Genomic DNA, 23,039 nt, shown 5'->3' with positions numbered 1-23,039 from the left:
TTAATACAAGCCTTGGAAGTTTTTGACAATGCTCGTCTGAAAACAATATAAAATCACCAGGTCCGTCTTTATTTCAAAAACGAACAACACCGGTCCAAGTTGTCCATCCAACCGTTTGGACCGCAAAAACGGCCTTGGTCTCAGGCTGTGGGCGTCCAACTCGGTGCGCGTGAATCAAATTCACCCCTTCATATCGAACGCGCCTACATTGTAACCGGAACCAAAATGGCGTCCACTACTCTGGCATGGGAGAGTCTCATACTAATATGAGTGCCTTTCTCGCAATAACTGTTCATTACAAGAACTGAACAGTACAGGCTTAAATCCACTCTTTCACAATGTCAACGACGACGACAGGAAAGGACACAGAAGCTGATCCAAAGGTCGTGCGCGACATCCTCGATAAGCTGAAATCAGAAGGACTCTTCGACCAGTTTCGCAGAGACTGTCTTGCCGATGTTGACACAAAGGTATACGTAATACAGTGATTGCTACAGATATATTGTTTCTAGATTTTAAAGTTGTAAACATAAGATACTTCAAACCATAATTGTTTCAGCAATATATCATTGAAAGTTCAAAAGATTATAAACCAATTCAATGAGTTTGACTTAAGACAGTAAGAGGCAGACAAAAGAAAGTGAGATTTTCTGATAAAGAAATTGTAAAGTTTCCTGTCCCACCATCGGAACATGGAAAAGGGATGCAAGTACCAAAACTGCAACGATGCTGGGCCTGAAGCTCATCAAAAATAGTTATTTACACATGTTTCACTACTCCCTCCTGTTACATATAATTTGTTAATGTAAAAGCAAAAACATTTCATTGCATTTAAACATATGTAAAAGTTCAAGGAGAAGTAGTGTGCAGCCAGCCGGCATCGAGCCCATGACCCTCAGCATATATTACTGGTCCACCGCTCTACCGACTGAGCTAAAGGGAAATTCCCCCTAGCCGGAAGCTAGAAGGCGACCATACAACTATACAACTATGTACAGTCCACCAATTAAAACCCGGCCTGCTATATACACTACTCCCTCCTTCAAACGTGTTCGCCCCCGAACACACCAACTCAGGTTCTATCTCCAATGAAGCCTCTTGCTTTCACTTGGAGTGGTCTGCGGCACCAATGTAAAAGTTCAAGGAGTAGTATATGTAGTGTGCAGCCAGCCGGGATTGAACCCACGACCCTCGGCTTACAGGTCCGCCGCTCTACCGACTGAGCTAAAGGGAAATTCCCCCTAGCCGGAAGCTAGAAGGCGACCATACAACTATGTACAGTATTTACAATTAAAACCCAGCCTGCTACACATATTACAGATAGATTGATAAAGTAAGATTGATAAAGTATATCTCTGGTGATATTGTATTTTTTTCTCCATTTTTGACCTTTGGTACTAGTGGAGGTTGATCATGAGAGTTCAAGTATTTTGATGGGTACCCATGCCATGGTCGGGTACAATTTTTTAACCTTTCCCTCTTGTCAAACCTGATTCAACCTGTTTTCAGGTACTGGAATCCTCATATCAGCCATACCTCGGTTGTTATATATTCATGGTCTTGTAAAGGTACTGTAGTTCATATCATATCTGTAATTCTGCATGATTTTGATGTTACATATGTAGAATAAGAATAATAGGTACTTTAATATGAAGGGTTCATACAGTCATTGCCTAGAATGGCAGTACACATGTACAGAATACTAACCTTTTACAATTAATGTCTCTGATCATGATTTGTGTTTATCAAGGCAGATAACTACCATTTATGTTTGGAAAATATGCTGTTTTTATCATTGCATAATGTACAGTAGCTCCCCAGCTGGGATTTAGCTCAACGTGCCTGAAATTTTCATGGTCTTTACCAAGTACTGTTATTTATTTGGTCACACGAAAATCCAAGATGCCATTGTCTTTGAAAACACTTTTCAAAGTTCTTCTGGAGTTCCATCAATCGAGTTCTGTTAATACATGGATTTTGAGTTGCTTTACCAAATTTGTGAATTTCATGACCCAGGGTCTGATATTTCCTCCAGGGAAGCTTATATATAAGGGAGTAAACGTCACTATGGTTTAAATAGGGAAATCACATTTTTGACTCTCATTTGTTGACTAACCATCAGAATGAATTTTAACTTAGTTAGAATTATCAGTATTGGATGGCTGTTTGATGGTATACACACATATCAGCCCTTACTGACCATAAGGGGACTGATGTTCAGGGTCGGAAGTTGCACATTTTATTTTTTGAATTGATAAATTTGCTAGAAGTTTCAAAAAAGTTTTTTTGTTTTTTTCAGCCTGCCTTCCAGAATCTGCGACAAAGGGTAGAGGGCTACGTATCACGCTTCTTGACACGCCAAGTATGGAGTCCAAACCTCAACAAGAACCATCTCAGGGACAGCTTGCGACGCCAGATCAACCAGTAATTATCCATGTCAATTGTCTGTTAAGCTGTTAATATGGCTTTGTTTTCTGTTCTTGGAACATATTCTCTACTTAGCAAACTAAGCTGTATAACATGACAGCTGATTTTAATCAGATTGTTGCTGCCATAAAAGAGTTTGGATCAAATTGTCACTTACATTTATGAAACTTTCTATACTTCTTTGTCTAGCATGAAAGTGCAGAATTGTGTACTTGGGTAAGATGGGGATTTCTCTGATATATACCTAATTATGATAAGTGTAAACCTCCTAATCCCCTATGGGTTTATCTTCATCTAATTTCTGTCAAATCTGCTCTGTTGAATAAACAATTTACAAGTAAAGTATGTAATAAATATTTAAAGATAAAGCATGAACCAACCCTGTGAATATTTTGTCTCCGCTGTGACAAAGTCACAAAGATTACAATGTAATATGTCCATGGGACTGACTAGCTATATCAAATCTATTGGTACTGACTAGCTATATCAAGACTGTTGGTACTGACTAGCTATATCAAATCTATTGGGACTGACTAGCTATATCAAATCTATTGGGACTGACTAGCTATATCAAATCTATTGGGACTGACTAGCTATATCAAATCTATTGAGACTGACTGCTATATCAAATCTATTGGGACTGACTGCTATATCAAATCTATTGGGACTGATTAGCTGTATAAAATCCATTGAAACTGACTAGCTATATCAAATCTATTGGGACTGACTGGCTATATCAAATCTATTGGGACTGACTAGCTATATAAAATCTATTGGTACTGACTAGCTATATAAAATCTATTGAGACTGACTAGCTATATCAAATCTCTTGGGACTGACTAGCTATATCAAATCCATTGAGACTGACTAGCTATATCAAATCTATTGAGACTGACTAGCTGTATCAAATCTATTGAGACTGACTAGCTATATCAAATCTATTGGTACTGACTAGCTATATAAAATCTATTGAGACTGACTAGCTATATAAAATCCATTGGTACTGACTAGCTATATCAAATCTATTGGGACTGACTGGCTATATCAAATCTATTGAGACTGACTAGCTATATCAAATCTATTGGGACTGACTAGCTATATCAAATCTATTGGGACTGACTTTTATTTTAAATCTATTGGGACTGATTACTTATATAGCTAGCTTACCTTTTAATGATACATTAATGATCTGTTCTACTCTTTCACTCTCAGAAGTATATTCAGATGTTTGTTGTGTATGTTACAGGTCAGGAATGCTGGCTACTGGTGTGGAAAGAGTGATAGAACAGGTGGTTAATCCTAAGATCTTTCATGTGATCAAACCAAAGATTGACGAGGTGGCATGTCAGCACCTCAACATTGATCCTGACAAGAGGAAAGAACGAATGGAATTTAAGAAAAATCAGCAGAAACAGAATTTACAAAGTCTAATGAGCCTGAGTGTTCCTCCCCCAGGTAAGTACATGTAATACAGACATACAGATGTCTCGTCCCTCACCCTGGTCAGTAGTACAGACATACAGATATCTCGTCCCTCCCCCTGGTCAGTAGTACAGACATACAGATATCTCGTCCCTCCCCCTGGTCAGTAGTACAGACATACAGACATCACGTCCCTACCCCTGGTCAGTAGTACATGATGTCACGTCCCTACCCCTGGTCACTAGTACAGATATCACGTCCCTCCCCCTGGTCAGTAGTACAGACATACAGATGTCACGTCCCTTCCCCTGGTCAGTAGTACAGACATACATATATCACGTCCCTCCCCCAGGTCAGTAGTACAGACATACAGATATCTCGTCCCTCCCCCTGGTCAGTAGTACAGACATACAGATATCTCGTCCCTCCCCCTGGTCAGTAGTACAGACATACAGACATCACGTCCCTACCCCTGGTCAGTAGTACATGATGTCACGTCCCTACCCCTGGTCACTAGTACAGATATCACGTCCCTCCCCCTGGTCAGTAGTACAGACATACAGATGTCACGTCCCTTCCCCTGGTCAGTAGTACAGACATACATATATCACGTCCCTCCCCCAGGTCAGTAGTACAGACATACAGATATCACATCCCTCCCCCTGGTCACTAGTACAGATATCACGTCCCTCCCCCTGGTCAGTAGTACAGACATACAGATATCACATCCCTACCCTGGTCAGTAGTACAGACATACAGAAGTCACATCCCTCCCCCTGGTCAGTAGTACAGATATACAGATATCACATCCCTCCCCCTGGTCAGTAGTATAGACATACAGATATCGCATCCCTCCCCCTGGTCAGTAGTACAGATATCATGTCCCTCCCCCTGGTCAGTAGTACAGACTTACAGATATCACATCCCTCCCCCTGGTCAGTAGTATAGACATACAGATATCGCATCCCTCCCCCTGGTCAGTAGTACAGATATCATGTCCCTCCCCCTGGTCAGTAGTACAGACATACAGATATCACGTCCCTACCCCTGGTCAGTAGTACAGACATACAGATATCACGTCCCTACCCCTGGTCAGTAGTACAGACATACTGATATCACGTCCCTCCCCCTGGTCAGTAGTACAGATATCACGTCCCTCCCCCTGGTCAGTAGTACAGACATACAGATATCACATCCCTCCCCCTGGTCAGTAGTACAGACATACAGATATCACGTCCCTACCCCTGGTCAGTAGTACAGACATACTGATATCACGTCCCTCCCCCTGGTCAGTAGTACAGACATACAGATATCTTGTCCCTACCCCTGGTCAGTAGTACAGATATCACGTCCCTCCCCCTGGTCAGTAGTACAGACATACAGATATCACATCCCTCCCCCTGGTCAGTAGTACAGACATACAGATATCACGTCCCTACCCCTGGTCAGTAGTACAGACATACTGATATCACATCCCTCCCCCTGGTCAGTAGTACAGACATACAGATATCTCGTCCCTACCCCTGGTCAGTAGTACAGATATCACGTCCCTCCCCCTGGTCAGTAGTACAGATATCACGTCCCTCCCCCTGGTCAGTAGTACAGACATACAGATATCACGTCCCTCCCCCTGGTGAGTAGTACAGACATACAGATATCACGTCCCTCCCCCTGGTCAGTAGTACAGACATACAGATATCACGTCCCTCCTCCTGGTCAGTAGTACAGACATACAGATATCACGTCCCTCCCCCTGGTCAGTAGTACTGCCATACAGATATCACGTCCCTTCAATGTCAATCATTTACAGGTATTGTATTGCCAACACTACCAGTAGCAAGCTCCTGTTTTTAGGTCACCTGAGACAAAGTCTCAAGTGACCTATTGTAATTGCCTTTTGTCCGTCGTCGTGCGTCGTACGTCGTCCGTCGTGCGTCCATAAACAATTTACATTTTCGACTTCTTCTCCAAAACCCCTAGACCAAATTCAATGAAATTTGGCAGGAAGCTTTTATGGATGACAGATTGATGGTATACATATGTTGGCCCTGACTGAACCCCAGGGGCTGATGGGCGGGGCTAAAAAGGGTCAAATTGACTAAAGCTTCAAAAATCTTCTTCTCTACTCTCAGATATGGTGGAATCAAACACTCTTCATAGACTGAAGGGTCTTAAGGTGCTTTACCAAAATTGTGAATTGCCCCTGGGGAGAGGGTAAACTTTACTATAGTTTATATAGGGAAATCTCATTTTTGACTATTATTTGTTTGATTTCTATTGGAATTCATTCTAATTTGGTTAGCATTTTCAGCTTGGGATCGTGGATGGCAGTTTAATGGTATGCACATGTTGGCCCTGACTGACCCCCAGGGGCTGATGGGCGGGGCTAAAAAGGGTCAAATTGACTGAAATTTTAAAATCTTCTTTTCAAGACCCAATTAAGATAGAATCAAATACTCTTCATAGGTGGAAGGGTTTTATGGTGCTTTACTAATGTTATGAATTTCATGACCCTGGGGTCACAAGTTTGCCCCTGGGGAGGGGGTAAATTTTACTATAGTTTATATAGGGAAATCACATTTTTGACAATTATTTGTTTGGTTTCTATTGGAATTCATTCTAACTTTGTTAACATTATCAGCATTGGATGACAGCTTAATGGTATACACCTGTTGGCCCTGACTGACCCCTAGGGGCTGATGGGTGGGTTCAAAAGGGTCAATTAGATTAACTGAAATACTTCAAATCTCAGGTGACCGTTAAGGCCCATGGGCCTCTTGTTTCCTTAAAGTGAGAATTTGGTTATTTTAATCAATACATCATCTGTTTCAGATTTTCAACAGCAGCAAGCAAGTCAGCAGCCAACTCCCCTCCTGCCTCAATCTGTCACTCCCTTCGGTAGTCCCCCTCTGATGGCAGGATTTCCTCAAGCTGCCAATATGTGGCAGCCCCAGACTCCTCAGTCCTCCATGAGTTCCTACCCACCAGGAATGATGAACTTTCCTATGGCCATGCCTGTGCCTTTGCCTTATGGAATGCCTCCACAGGCATTTCCATACATGGCAAACGCCTGGGGTGGATTCACCATGCCAAATATCTATACCAAACCCCCTGGTTTTGATACCCCTTCCTCTGCGGGCAGTGAAGCAACGGTGACTTCCACGAATCATCCGATCCCTGGGGTGCTCGGTCAGTTTGGGGTCAGTCCAGCTATTGTCCAGAGTCCACTAGCTATATCGTCACCATCAGTATCACTCAATGCTAGCATTGTGGATACCCCTACGCCACCAAAACCAAGTCTGCCACCCTTACCCCCGATTCCAAAAACTCCCCCACCCCCAGGAACAGAGGAGGCTCCTGCCATCCCCAAAGGCGTGTCTAAACAGGAGGTCAGCAAGTCTCTGTTTAAGGAAGAAAAAAACATCCTTGAGGATATTCCTCTGCCGGCCATGCCTCCCACACCCAAGAAAAAGGAGGATACAAAACAGCCTGCAAAGAGATCTGATAGTGAGTCAGTCGTTTCTGATTTGAAGACCTCAGGCGATGAGAGTTCTCAAGATCTGACAATGTTTACCACAGACAGTGAGAGTTTGGACACACAGTTTGTAAGTTTTCATTCAGTATAGTGGGAATCCTTCCCTTCCTTTCATATTTTCCCATCTGTTTTTATTCTTCCCATTGTACACTGTAAACACCCCAAATTAGTTGTACTGTTAGGTTGTACTGTATAAGATAAGTTGTGCTGAAATTCCCAGAATGTCAAGAACGTTTGCAGGGTTGGTGTAGTGCTTGAGAACAGTGTCCTCACCCAATTCAAACTGTCATCAGTTTTTGAGGTGATACACACAAAATCCAACATGGTGTCCAAAAGCACATCATTTTTCGAGTGCAAAACATGTCATATGTCAAGAATTATATGGTAACAATGAATATATCATGGAAGACATAATCAAAGACATCATAGACAAGTACATTAATTTTTTTTTATTTCTTTGAAATTACTTTTTAAAAACTAAGGACGTGTTTGTCTCCCTTAGACCTACAAGACGGGCGATGAGGATACCAGCACTGGTCAGAACACAGCCCACTCCAAGGAAGATGGTGAAGCAAAGCGTCCATATAAGTTTGAGTGGAATCGTGAAGTGGATGAGATGTCAGAATTGTCGGTCAGTTCTGTCCACACCAGTGACCTGTCACTGTTCAGTGAAGGTGGCTCAAGTAGTTTGACAAGTGACCTGTCAGATGACGACATACCTGCACCATGCTACAGTCCACATCATGGCGACCAACAATCAAGTAGGTCATAGGAAATATTTTAATCTTAGTTTACATTCCAAACTTGCAAATTAAGCAATATTGGAGACTTATTTTGTCACTGCGGCTTCATTCCGAGTTCTTCCAAGATAAGGATTTTGTGTAATTATTATAGCTAATATCATATTAATGCTGATACATTTTTAGCTTGCCTCACAAAGATGGAGCTTATGTTGTCACCCTGGGGCCGGTGTCGGGGTCAGCGTTGGTTTCTCAATATAACCCGTTAATGTTTTGGTGTTGAAAGGCATCTTGTCTCTGTTTCAGTACAAGACCAGCTTGATGCAGAAATCAAAGAAAGTGAACTGGACACCAGTCAAAGCATTTCTCCTAAGCCATCCACATCACCATTGAAGGTATCACCAGCCTCGTCTCCCGTACCAATGGAGGACCTCACAACATCCTCCTCATCCAAGTCAGAAACAGACACAGCTGTCGCTCTGGAGTCCAAAACAACATCTATGACCACTTCAACAGAACCATCTGTGACCGCAAACTTGCCAAATGTCACAGAATCTGCAGAGGCCACAGTACCGCCAAATGCTACAGAAACTCCTCTGGGTGTAAGCCCACCAAAAGTCACAGAATCTTCCAAGGTTTTATCTAAGGTGACAGATGTGGTGGAGGATGTAGCACCCAGGGTTGTGACACCTGGAAAACCACGGCGTCTTATATCTCTACAATACAACTACAGTGACAGTGATGATGAAGAGACAAGGGAGGAACGCAAGGCTAGAATCGTAAGTTATTCTGAAAAATCTCCAGTTGCATCTATATATATATTGTCATTTTCCTTATACGTGTCTTGTTGAATATACTGTTCATTCTGGAATTTTACCTCCAGGCACGTGAGAAGGAAGAGAGGTATGTTCAGCGGTTACAGAGGAGGGCTGAACTGGAAGCCCGACGTAAGGATCGAGAGGAAGAGAAGGCTAAACTACGAGAGGAGAGAAAGAAGTCCAAGGAAAGCAAGAAAGAAGAAGAACCAGACAAAGGTATTGTTTTTCTTTAAAATTATATTAAAAGCATTACACTTTTGGTCTCATATGTGACGGATTCACTAGGGAGACCTAGATGCTGCTTTTCTTCAGGCAGTGGCATCAATATTTCTGTTAGACTCTAAATTTCTCTCTAAGTTTATAAGCTATCATAATTTTATCTGGAATATACTTGTATATAACATCCTAACGCACATTTCAGATTCAGGATTTTAACAAAAATTTACTGTTAATTAGACTTTGTTTTCTGATTAGCTGGGGGTCGAGTTTAATTTCTCATAAAGTATTTGTGCTGTCATAACCAAACCTGGTTTGTACTTTCATCTATCCATGGGCATCCTTACACATATTTCAGATTTTGAATTTCACCTAAAATTTACTGTTAATTGGACTGTGTTAATCAATTGTGTTCAAATTTCTAATTAGCTTGTGATTGAGCTTTATTTTTCACTTTTTATCTTTGGAGAAATATGTTGTAGTTATCAGTCTTTTAAAAAAATCCAGGTTATTACAACAATAAATACAAAAAATACAGCATGTTGATTTAATCTAAATGATATGCAAAAGCAGAGACACGTCAGACATATAATTACATGTAGTTCTTGTTTTGATACAATCCTGTCTTTCATGAGTTGTGTATTGTCAGCAATGTCTTGGGTCACCAGAGAAGATTCATCTTTATATTCCCGCCAAATTTGTTATGGTGTGGCCTTGTCCGTCTGTCAAGCAGAAATTAATCTTTTGTTTGTACAGAGATCTACATTTATTATCAATTTCTTTGAAAATTGATAGGCTTTATAATCATGATATATAGTTGTAGTTCCCTGGGTGTTATTTTTGATTGACTAAAGTTATCGCCCATTATTTATTTCAATATTTGAATTTTGTCCTGAGATAGGTTCCTACATTATATGTATATTAAAGCATGATATATAGTTTCCCAACAAGGCATTTGTATCCCCCTATGGGCGAAACCAGGAGACTACTGTACAGGTTTCCTCTTTGTCTGTCTCTCTGTCTGTCTGTCCACTCAGTTTTGCACACTTTTCTCAGCCATTCTTCAAGGTATGTTGGTGAATGTTGGTATGTAGCTTCAGTATGAGTAACTACAGATTTTTTTTTTTTCATTTTCTGGGACAATTTAAGTGATATGGACAATAAACAGTACCAGTGACCACTTAACTTACACAGACATCGTCCTTAGTCATTTTCAGTTCTGAGTTTGATTGGTAAAACAAAATGGCCAACAGGCAGCCATCTTGGATTTTTACTGATGTTGGTCATGGCTGTTTATAGAAAAGTACTGGATGTTTCTTTTACTCACATGTAAAACATTTCCCCTTGGTCCCTAGTTGTGTCTGTTCAATTTTGAGCCTAATATGACAAACAAAATGGCCGACAGGTGACCATCTTGTATTTTGGTAATGAAAATTTGTTATCATAATTGCTTCGTGAGAAGTACTCAAGGGATACTTCAGTCTTCATATGTAAGTTCCCTTTAGTCTATTATAGTTGTGGCCATTCAATTAAGAGTCGGGTCTTGAAACCAAAATGGTGGACAGGTGGCAATCTAGGATTTCTACAGATGAAATTTGTTATCTATGGATCTCAGGGGCCATGGTGGCCATGTGGTTTAGGTGTCCCGACACTTTATCACTAGCCCTCCACCTCTGGGTTGTGAGTTCGAAACCTACGTGGGGCAGTTGCCAGGAACTGACCGTAGGCCGGTGGTTTTTCTCCGGGTACTCCGGCTTTCCTCCACCTCCAAACCTGGCACCTCCTTAAATGACCCTGGCTGTTAATAGGACGTTAAACAAAAACAAACCAAACCAAACTATGGATCTCAGGAAGGTCTTCTTACGTCTCTCTTAGACTCAATATGAAAGTTCCCTCTGTTATCTAATTATTAAGAGGAAGAAGGGAAAATAGAGAAAAGATTGGTCTTTCTTAGGACCGATAAAGATCATTCAATGGTGGCTGCCAGGATCCCTCTAGGGTCTCTTGTAAAATCTTTCCTATTTGTTATGTTAAAAAGAATCCCTACTCAGTAGATTTCCACTCAGCTGATGAAATAAAGTGTGGAAAATATTATATGAGTTAAGCCATATGTTGGTACTTCTTCATCAGCATTTTGGTATATATTTACAGATTTGAGCAAGGAGGAGGCCGATATTCAAATTGATAAGTATCCGGATTCTCCAGAAAAAAAGAGGAAAAAGACTAAAGCAGAATTGAAAGAAGAACTCACCAAGCAAAAAGTGCAGGAGAAAAAGGAAGCCCTCCGACGGCAGCGAACCAGGACTAGGCGGTACGTTAAAAACATGTTCCATTTTGGAATCCCTGTTGTTTTCATTGTTTTTTCATAATATTAGTCCCCTACCAGTGAAAGCTGAAGGAATATAGGTTTCCTCTTCATCCATCTTATTTGTATGTGTGTATGTACGTAATGCCAAAGTTAGTCCTTGCTTCAGTGGTTTCATTTATTGAGGGATTTTGATCAAACTTCTCACAATGATAAAGGACCATAATTTCTCGGACTAGATTGAGTTTCGGGTTTTTGCTCATTATTTTGAAATTTATGATTATGCAAAAATGAAAATGGGGGCTTATTTGTAGGCAGGCACTTGTCTGTGGGCAGGGGCTTATTTGTGGGCAAAGGCTTACCTGTGGGCAGGAGCTTATCTGTGAGCAAAGGCTTACCTGTGGACAGGGGCTAATTTGCAGATAGATACGGTAGTCCTACTATGCAATTACCCACAACTGACCATCGCTGTCTTATTGGAAAAAAATCTTTGTTAGATTTTACTGAAGGTTGTTTGAATATCTGAAAAAAAAAATCAATGAACTTGTTGTAAGTCTGTAGTTATGTAGCTGACTATCTTTGGTTTTGGATATATCAGGTACACATCAGATGAGTTCACCTCTATCTACACAGAGAAAAAACAACCATTCTCCAGTCAGAGTTACGAAGAATTAGTCGTTGAAGAAATGGCGGTGGAGGAAACAATAGAAACAGAAACTGTGGAGACAGATTTTACTATAGGGATGATGGTTGATATCACTCCTGATATAGACCTGTCTCAAGGACAGGAAGTGACCTCACAAGCACAGGAAATGACCTCGCAAGCACAGGAAGTGACCTCACAAGCACAAGAAGTGACACCACATGGGGAGGATGTTGCAAAAAATACAAACACAACTTTAAGTTCAGGTTTGTTTATGAAGTGAAATTAGTTAAACAAAAGTAATTCAATTTTAAGAAACTTAGTACCGTATTGTTTGGCAGTATTTATGTTTTTAATGGTGTTTATTGGCCAATCAGTTTTGCCCAACATTAGCCTTCATCTAAACAATTTGTGTCAGACAGAGTTTCTGATGAATGCAATTGCCATGCATCTGTGTTGGGTGAATGGTCGAAGTGTTTATACACTTAGACTTCATGATCTATTTCCCACAGATCTCATGCATGGTAAATTATCATTGAATCTGTATCAATGGTTAAAATATGGTAAATTTTACAGATTTTTTATTTTTATTTTATGAATCTACATGCTAAAATGTCTAAGATAACTGGAGTTCACTCCCTTATTATTATAACACATGTAAATATATTTATGCTTATAATAATTTGGAAATGACTCTTACATAGGCTTAGCCTGACGTGCAATCCATTTGATATATTAAAAGTCAATTAAATTTTGTTGAAAATAAAAGCAAAATTGCTTCAGAAATTGTTGCCATTTTTTTATCTAAACAGGTCTTAAAACATGTCTTATGTGTTACAGTTGCGCTTGAAGAAAGTTTTGAATCGCCTGCTACTCCCACTCAGGACGAGACAGCAAATGAAAACCAGGTGGCTGTCAATCAGGATACCACCTCTATACCGATATTTGAGGTCGTAAACCCCACCTCTGTAGGACTAGGTCAATCTGTCCACCAGACAAGGTCTCGTAGCAAAATCAACGATGATATTCACAGCACTTCATCAGGTTGTGCAGCCAGCCCTATGAGTGACGTCTCTGATAAATCAGACGCTGGACGCCGCACTGGTAAACGAAAGAGAGATGACAGTGGCCAAAGGTAAAGAGATGTCACAGTTAGTGGTGGGTCGATGATCGAAGATAATTTAAATTTTTGTAATCGGGGAATTTTTTATTTTAAACGATCACCAATGACGATTTTGAAAAGACAATTAATGGAAAATTTCTGAAAGTGTTTGTAAATCTTTGGCTTCATGTATTTTTGTAATGTTACCGAACCAAGAAGTAGATTATCTTATATTTTACAGATATATTAACTGGTTGTTTACAACGATTGAGGAGATCTAAATATATTAACAACAGTTTAATGCTTTGTCTGTGTCCAGTATTAATGATATTGATAACAAAGTCTAAGACATGTAATAAATGTGCTTAATAGGTTTGTAAATTTCATACAAAAGTGCACTTCTGTGCTAAATTTAGAAAAACAATTATAATCGATCAATTTTGAGTTTCCAATTGTCAATTCTGAAAGTGAAACAGGTTCCAATCACTAGTCATAGTCCTTGATTGGTCAACAATTGTTAGCTTCCAGGGAGTTTATCTGGTGGAACAATCCACCATCTATCAACTACCCTGGTAAACAATATCTGCTCCTAAAACACTTATCAGATAGTACTTTTACTTTTCGCGGATGTTATTTGCCTGAGCTATGGCCCCTTGACGCATATGTTATTTGGCTGAGTTATGGCCCCTTGACGCAGATGTTATTTGGCTGAGTCATGGCCCCTTGACGCAGATGTTATTTGGCTGAGTTATGGCCCGCTGTTTGACAAAAAATGTCATTTTTTGATATTTCCATGGTATAACAGCAACAAATATTATCAGATAGTACTGTATTAGCATCCTTAGTCTATAGGGTTGAAAACCCTAAAAGGTTTAGGCCGTCTCTCACTGTAACTTGGTGAAGGTAGATTACCTCCCTTTGTTGTCAAAATTCAGTAAGTCATTACTGCTAGATATTATTAAGTACATAGTGTACAACGAGACTACTCTGCTTTTATGAACTTTCAGACAGCCGAGTGTTGACACAGAAACAAGAGGCAAGCGTGGACGTGTCCGACGTTCCCCATCTCAGACTGAAGATGTGGCAGGCAACAAGTAAGTTACATTACTATCAGTCGTGATATCATGCTTGTCAATCTGCATCCATAATTATTAGCTCACCTGGTCCGATGGACCAAAATGAGTTTTTGTCATACTGTAGTGCTAATCGTCTGTGCATCTCTCTGTTGTCTGTCGTCTGTGTTAACAATTTCTTTGAGCCACATATCAGCCATTATTAGAAATTTAACTTAACGTAATTTGATAAGAAGCAGTTGTTACAGTAACAGAATCGTGTAATTGTTGAGATCGTAGACTATATATAGATCTGTTGTTACAGTAACAGTATCGTGTAATTGATGAGATCGTAGACTATATAAAGATCTGTTGTTACAGTAACAGAATCGTGTAATTGTTGAGATCGTAGACTATATAAAGATCTGTTGTTACAGTAACAGAATCGTGTAATTGTTGAGATCGTAGACTGTATATAGATCTGTTGTTACAGTAACAGAATCGTGTAATTGTTGAGATCGCAGACTATATATAGATCTGTTGTTACAGTAACAGAATCGTGTTATTGATGAGATCGTAGACTATATATAGATCTGTTGTTACAGTAACAGAATCGTGTAATTGTTGAGATCGTAGACTATATATAGATCTGTTGTTACAGTAACAGAATCATGTTATTGATGAGATCGTAGACTATATATAGATCTGTTGTTACAGTAACAGAATCGTGTAATTGTTGAGATCGTAGACTATATATAGATCTGTTGTTACAGTAACAGAATCGTGTAATTGTTGAGATCGTAGACTATATATAGATCTGTTGTTACAGTAACAGAATCGTGTTATTGATGAGATCGTAGACTATATATAGATCTGTTGTTACAGTAACAGAATCGTGTAATTGTTGAGATCGTAGACTATATATAGATCTGTTGTTACAGTAACAGAATCGTGTAATTGTTGAGATCGTAGACTATATATAGATCTGTTGTTACAGTAACAGAATCGTGTAATTGTTGAGATCGTAGACTATATATAGATCTGTTGTTACAGTAACAGAATCGTGTTATTGATGAGATCGTAGACTATATATAGATCTGTTGTTACTGAGAATCGTTTCAATTGGTGACCATAGATAAGAGTGATAGTAGACTTAACTGACAACAGTCATGATCACTACAAACTTCTAGCCCTTCTGTGGGGTAATTATCACTGTCATACTTTAGCTATCCTGGTTAATTTTCAATCTCAAAACACTGTGACAAACATCCTAGTTCACATACATCATCCTTAATCAATACATCCTCCACAAACTTTCTTTACCTCTTCCTGTTTGCACACATTCCCCCTCACTTGTCTCACACAGACATTCCTTCTCACCTGTCTCACACAGACATTCCTCCTCACCTGTCCCACACAGACATTCCTTCTCACTTGTCTCACACAGACATTCCTCCTCACCTGTCTCACACAGACATTCCTTCTCACCTGTCTCACACAGACATTCCTTCTCACCTGGCTCACACAGACACTCCTCCTCACCTGTCCCACACAGACATTCCTTCTCACCTGTCTCACACAGACATTCCTTCTCACCTGTCTCACACAGACATTCCTCCTCACATGGCTCACACACACATTCCACCTCACCTGTCTCACACAGACATTCTTCCTCACTTGTCCCACACAGACATTCCTCCTCACCTGTCTCACACAGACATTCCTTCTCACCTGTCTCACACAGACATTCCTCCTCACTTGTCTCACACACACATTCCTCCTCACCTGTCTCACACACACATTCCTCCTCACCTGTCTCACACAGACATTCTTCCTCACCTGTCTCACACAGACATTCCTCCTCACCTGTCTCACACAGACATTCCTCCTCACCTGTCTCACACAGACATTCCTTCTCATCTGTCTCACACAGACATTCCTTCTCACCTGTCTCACACAGACATTCCTCCTCACCTGTCTCACACAGACATTCCTCCTCACCTGTCTCACACAGACATTCCTTCTCACCTGTCTCACACAGACATTCCTCCTCACTTGTCTCACACAGACATTCCTCCTCACCTGTCTCACACAGACATTCCTCCTCATCTGTCTCACAGACATTCCACCTCACCTGTCTCACAGACATTCCTCCTCACCTGTCTCACACAGACATTCCTCCTCACCTGTCTCACACAGACATTCCTCCTCACCTGTCTCACACAGACATTCCTCCTCACTTGTCTCACACAGACATTCCTCCTCACTTGTCTCACACAGACATTCCTCCTCACTTGTCCCACACAGACATTCCACCTCACTTGTCTCACACAGACATTCCTCCTCACCTGTCTCACACAGACATTCCTCCTAACCTGTCTCACACAGACATTCCTCCTCACCTGTCTCACACAGACATTCCTCCTCACCTGTCTCACACAGACATTCCTCCTCACCTGTCCCACACAGACATTCCTCCTCACCTGTCTCACACAGACATTCCTCCTCACCTGTCCCACACAGACATTCCTCCTCACCTGTCTCACACAGACATTCCTCCTCACCTGTCTCACACAGACATTCCTCCTCACCTGTCTCACACAGACATTCTTCCTCACCTGTCTCACACAGACATTCCTCCTCACCTGTCTCACACAGACATTCCTCCTCACCTGTCTCACACAGACATTCCTCCTCACTTGTCTCACACAGACATTCCTCCTCACTTGTCTCACACAGACATTCCTCCTCACTTGTCCCACACAGACATTCCTCCTAACCTGTCTCACACAGACATTCCTCCTCACTTGTCTCACACAGACATTCCTCCTAACCTGTCTCACACAGACATTCCTCCTCACCTGTCTCACACAGACATTCCTCCTCACTTGTCTCACACAGACATTCCTCCTCACCTGTCTCACACAGACATTCCTCCTCACCTGTCTCACACAGACATTCCTCCTCACCTGTCTCACACAGACATTCCTCCTCACTTGTCTCACACAGACATGTGTATATATATGATCTGTAAGTGCCTTGGGTGACACCAATCAAAGTTTTTTGAAAATGAATGACTTTGACTTATATTCAAGGTCACAGGGGACGTTTTAGCTGTGAAGGCTGGTAGGAGACATGTGTTGGTCCAGCAATACTCAGTATGCTTCTTTTTGTATGTTATATGTAGATGGGGTATTCTCCAATTATAGCTGTCTTTCAGGTACATCTGTCGTCTAAATTCATCATTATTATTTATGTTTGTTTTTTGTAGATTGACAGACACAGAGAAATTGAGTTCTAAGCGGTATGACACATCTGACCTTTACAAACCTCATCGGACCTTTCGTAGTTCCCGACGTAATACTTCTTCACCAGCGCAGGTTAACGTGTCCAAATCTGAAAAAGCCAAGTCGTTATTGGACACAAGCCCAATAAGTTCAAGATCGAACTCACCTGTTTCTTTAATTGGACAGACTAGTCCTATTTCCTCTTCATCAGCCTCGTTTTCATCCTCGGTGTCACACACAAAATCTAAGTCAAGGTCAAGGTCAAACTCTTCATCTTCATCTGGGAGTCAACACTCAGGAAGTAGTCAATCCTCTACCAAAAAATCAGTTTCTGGTTCCTCCTCGTCGTCATCTGTAGATGAGTTTGGGCGAAGAAAACGGAAGAATCTGAAGATGCCAATTGACATGGTCGACTTTGGTGAGGCAGCTAGGTTGGCTAAAAGTAGTCTGATCAATGTTGACTTTGGTGAAGCAGAGCGCTGGGTGCAACAGCAAGGCAAAAGGTAGGTATTGTGAATGAGGGATATCGCCTGTCTCAATCATTTGTAAGATTAATATAATCTTTCCTTTTGTGGTAAGACAGATTGTTAGGCAGCTTAAGAATCTTACCCTGAGACCCCCATCTCTCACTCCCAAGGGGATGAATGAATATTTTCCTTTTATCCTGTTTACTCTTGTATGTATCGAATATTGATGTTACATCAGTGCAAGACAATATGTCGACATGACATGAGTGAACTGTCAACATGACGTCATACAGTTGTTTCGAATTTGTAACATGTCTTTACCCATTAAAAACCTAAATATAGACCTATCACAATGTTCTAATCATACCATTATGATTCTAATGGTGTATTCTTGTGATCTCAGGTGATGGGTGCTGAGATTTTTCACTTGGGCTGATGTAAATTGCCTCTTAAAGCTCTCTGGAGGCCTAGATTCAAAATATTTGGCTGGTAAACTATGATATATTTTGTTGGCATGTGTGACAATTTTTATGATATTGTGTCTTTTTGTGCTTATTTTGCAGACCAGGACGTGCTCGAGGTGGAAATCCAACAAGGTCTGGTCACCCAGGACGAGGAGGAGCAGTCCCACAGGGAAGGGGACAATGGCATGGTACAGGGTCCTGGGGTTTTCCCATGGATGGATCATCAGGGACATCGCCTCCCCAGAGTCCACAGAAACACTTTTACACATTTGAACACCAAATGCCAATTGAAAAACCAACCTCACCCCACTCCCAATTCTCTAAAGAGGATACCCCTCCCCACGGCTGGCAGAATACCTCCCCTCCACATCGTCGGGTACCTCGGCCAGAGTCTCCACCTTACCCCTACCCCTACCGGGGGCGGGACACTCCACCGCTTCCTGGCTATTCTAGGCAAAGGTCAGAGTCGCCTGTGTATAGGTCAGGGTCACCAGGTTATAGGTCAGGGTCACCAGCCTATCGACGACCAAGTATGGAGTCGCCTCCTCATTACCGGTCTCCCTCACCTCCTCAAAAGAGACCACATGCACGGAGCAAGATGTCACCATCACCCACATCACGACCTATGGGCCACATTCAAAGGGCAATATCTCCTGATGACTGCATTGAAACCATTTCCAGTTCGTCAGGTTCATTTGACGATCCTCCATCTCCCACCAGAAGGTCTCAGTTATCGGTATCTCCTACCCACCATCATGTAATTCGAGGACGTCGAGCCACATCTCCCTCCCCGGGGCCTGTGAGAGGCCAAAGGTCACCATCTCCACCTCTGCACTTACCTACAAGGGGACCTCCCTCACCAGGGAACCATCCTGTCACTAGAGGGCCATCATCTCCGTCTTCTCCCTCTTTAAGACAGGTTGTCAGAGGACCAAGGTCTCCTTCCCCTCCCCACCTCTCCCTTAGGGGACAAAGACCCCCCTCCCCTTCATCTAGACCTTTGAGTAGAGGACAGGTTTCCCCATCAGCCATAGATTCACCCCCTCTTCCTAAACGTCACCATCCTTCATCACCACCGTCCAGGCCTTTGACCAGAGGACAAAGAGTAGTCTCACCACCTTATATGGAAGAGGCGATTCCACCTACCAGGGCACTGAGGAGCCAGCGTCCTCCCTCACCTCCAATGATGTCACAACGACTACGCAATAAACACACTGCCCCTGACCGCTTCTCACCACCACCCATCCAGAGGGAAACAAGAAGACAGAGACCTCCTTCACCCCCACCTCCCACACGGTTCAATACAACCAAAAAGGTCAAACGCTGAACAGGGGTGACACTTGAATGGTTGTGCTAACATTTATATTTCCTGCAGGAATTATAATCTAGTGACTTTTTGAGATTTCACTAATTTGTGTCTACAGCTGGAGAGATTTCATCACATTGTGTATGGCTGGAGAGATTTCATCACATTGTGTAAATAGTGCTGGAGAGATTTCATCACATTGTGTATAGCTGGAGAGATTTCATCACATTGTGTAAATAGTGCTGGAGAGATTTCATCACATTGTGTACGGCTGGAGAGATTTCATCACATTGTGTATGGCTGGAGAGATTTCATCACATTGTGTATGGCTGGAGAGATTTCATCACATTGTGTAAATAGTGCTGGAGAGATTTCATCACATTGTGTACGGCTGGAGAGATTTCATCACATTGTGTATGGCTGGAGAGATTTCATCACATTGTGTATGGCTGGAGAGATTTCATTGTGTACGGCTTGAGAGATTTCATCACATTGTATATGGCTGGAGAGATTTCATCATATTGTGTACGGCTGGAGAGATTTCATCACATTGTGTACGGCTGGAGAGATTTCATCACATTGTGTATGGCTGGAGAGATTTCATCACACTATACATACAGCTGGAAAGATTTGATCATTTTCTGTATACAGCTGTTAAGATTCGACTCCAAGGTTTTTCCCATTCTCAAACAAAACTCTTTTATTATACCCCTCATAAAAAAGTTTGTCCGGCCGTCCTGAAATCTTTCTGTGTCAGAATCATGTCTCCAAATTCTTCAATAAATGTGCCCGACAGACAGGACAAGATAGAAAAATCTAGAACAGATATACAGTGTACGAGATTTTTCATATTTAAGAAAATGTATTTGCTACAATTATGTCAAAACATGCTTAGGTAACTAAGCATTATCGTTTTCGACACAACACCATGTGCTTACAAAAACGTGAAAGGGGTCCCCTTAATAAAACTGTACAGGGAAAAGTTTCTATGTGAAATCTAGGTGGAAAGAATAACCATTTTCATTTACATATATCTCATGATCATGTTACAAAAATAATCCCAAGTCTTTGGTTAAAAGACTGAAGATCGTATTGGCAGGTCAGTGATGAAAGGAACTTTTAACATGTTTTAATTAGTGCTTCTTGAAAAAAGATGGGAGTGCTCTGATAGACAGGTGTGCTTATTAAGTCTAATAGGGTATGTGTTGATGAGAAGTCTTGGTGAAGCTGTAATTATAAACCCAAGGATCATAATGAAATATAATTGTTATTAAATGTTACCTTGGAAAACAAACCAAAACATTTCATAGAACATTCTAATCTTCGTTTTTCATCGCTTAGCATTCACTTTTATACCATATTCTTATACATCATACAAACTCATCGGAAGATCATGTTGCAAAAATAGAACTGTTGTTAATAAATATTAACAAATGTTGTCATGAAATTGTGGGAGAAAAGTACTGCTAATGATATTGCTAAATCAAGAATAAAAATCCTACATTTAGTGACATTAAGTGTTGTGTTCCATTTTTAGCTCACCTGGGCTAAGAGAGCTAATGCCGCACTCCGGTGTCAGTAGCATGTCCATTGTCGACTTTTTCATTCAAACCTCTTCTCAATAACCAAGAGGCCCAAAAACTTGATATTGGACCTGTAGCATGCTTGGGTGAAGGCTTCTAATCCAACTTTGAAATTCATCTGGGCTATTTATGCAGATGATATGCTGATTACCACTTTATGCAAATAAGTAAAGGAGCAGGATAGGTTTATTCATTAAATGAATTTTGTAGCCTTTCTATTAGCCCAATATCAGGTAACTGGGTCTTTTGGTTAATGATAAGTTGTCACTTGAAAGATTTTAACACATAGAACCCTTTTGATCTTTAAAGTAGGTCAAGGTCATTAATTCGAACAAACTGATGAAGGGCTACCCAGTTTGAGCAAATGAATTGCGTTGGCCTCAATTAAAGGTCACAGGCCAGGGTAAAATTAACTGGGATAACATAGCTCTGGAAGACGTACGAACAATATCTAACAGAGGGTCGTCCTGCTAGGGTCAAATATGCCAAAATGTTCAAATGGACTTCTCAATAACCAAGACACCCAAAGAGAGAAGTTTAGAATGTGTTTTCAAAGATAGCAGTTTAATAAATATGTAGTACACAAGTCTGTTCTTATGGATTGAGAAAATGCATTATGCATTATGGGTGTCATTTTGTCACAAGCTTCGAAATACCGGTAAGCTTAAGTGATGAAGTATGAATATGTAGGCAAATATATGTAACGGGTAGCTATTGAATCCGAGAAAAATTATTTCCAATAGCAAATCAACAAATGATCCTCAAAAGTGTGATTTTCCCTATATAAACTACAGTATATTTGACCCCCTCTCAAGGAGGAAATACAAGAAATCAAGGTCATGAAATTCACAATTTTGTAAAAGCACCTAAAGACCCTTGTATCTATAAAGTGTATTTGATTCTACTATATCTGGGTATTTAGAAGATTTTTAATTCAAGTTCATTTGACCCATTTTGGTCCTGCCCATCAGCCCCTTGGAGTCAGTGAGGGCTAATATGTGCATACCAACTGCCATCCCATGCTGATAATTCTAAACAAGTTGAATTATTTCCAATGGCAATCCAACAAATGATGAAAAAATTTTAATTGATTTCCCTGAACTATAGTAAAGTTTACCCTCCTCCCATGGCCAGGAGGAAAAATGACACCCCAAGGGTCATAAAATACACCTGAAGACCAGCTTCCATCTTCGAAGAGTATTTGATTCTACCTTACTTGGTTTTGGACAAGATTTTTGAAAATTGCGGTTAATTTGACCCCTTTTTGCCACACCCCTCACTTCCCTGGGGGGATGGGGATCATAAATATCACAATTTTGGCTGACCTCTGGCCATGGGAGGTTTCTGCAAAATTACCCTGAAATTGGTTCAAAATTTCTGAGAAGCTGAAAATGTAAATTGTTACGAATGCACGACGGACAGCAACAGACAAAAGGTGATTAGAATAGGTCACTTGAGACTTCGTGACTTAAAACATTTCAGAGGGTTGCCTATCTACCATTATTTTCTCTATCAATGAATTGGCCAAATTAGGGACAACAGAGAAGCTACATATATGAAGTTCCAGAAATATTCTTCCACCACCTCTCAAGAAATAGCGATACAGCAATAAGGATTGGTCATGGTTTATAGACAGACAACGGACAAAGGGCAATTTAAATTAGCTAATACA

General features: G+C 40.9%; 1 protein-coding gene across 1 annotated transcript; it reads left to right on the top strand.

Annotated features, from left to right (window-relative positions):
- The first annotated feature begins 226 nt into the window (after positions 1-226).
- On the top strand, positions 227-21,297 carry LOC117339732 (serine/arginine repetitive matrix protein 2-like). The gene is made up of 13 exons (XM_033901447.1): positions 227-470; positions 2,300-2,424; positions 3,674-3,882; positions 6,682-7,454; positions 7,887-8,145; positions 8,431-8,903; positions 9,008-9,158; positions 11,310-11,469; positions 12,062-12,372; positions 12,947-13,241; positions 14,216-14,302; positions 17,532-18,050; positions 18,578-21,297. The coding sequence occupies exons 1-13, from the start codon at positions 339-341 to the stop codon at positions 19,803-19,805; spliced, it is 4,722 nt and encodes a 1,573-aa protein (XP_033757338.1). The 5' UTR covers positions 227-338; the 3' UTR covers positions 19,806-21,297.
- Positions 21,298-23,039: the final 1,742 nt, after the last annotated feature.

This window comes from Pecten maximus, chromosome 12 (assembly GCF_902652985.1).
Source record: "Pecten maximus chromosome 12, xPecMax1.1, whole genome shotgun sequence".
NCBI classification, from domain to species: domain Eukaryota; kingdom Metazoa; phylum Mollusca; class Bivalvia; order Pectinida; family Pectinidae; genus Pecten; species Pecten maximus.
This window is presented reverse-complemented; position numbering and strand designations above follow the sequence as displayed.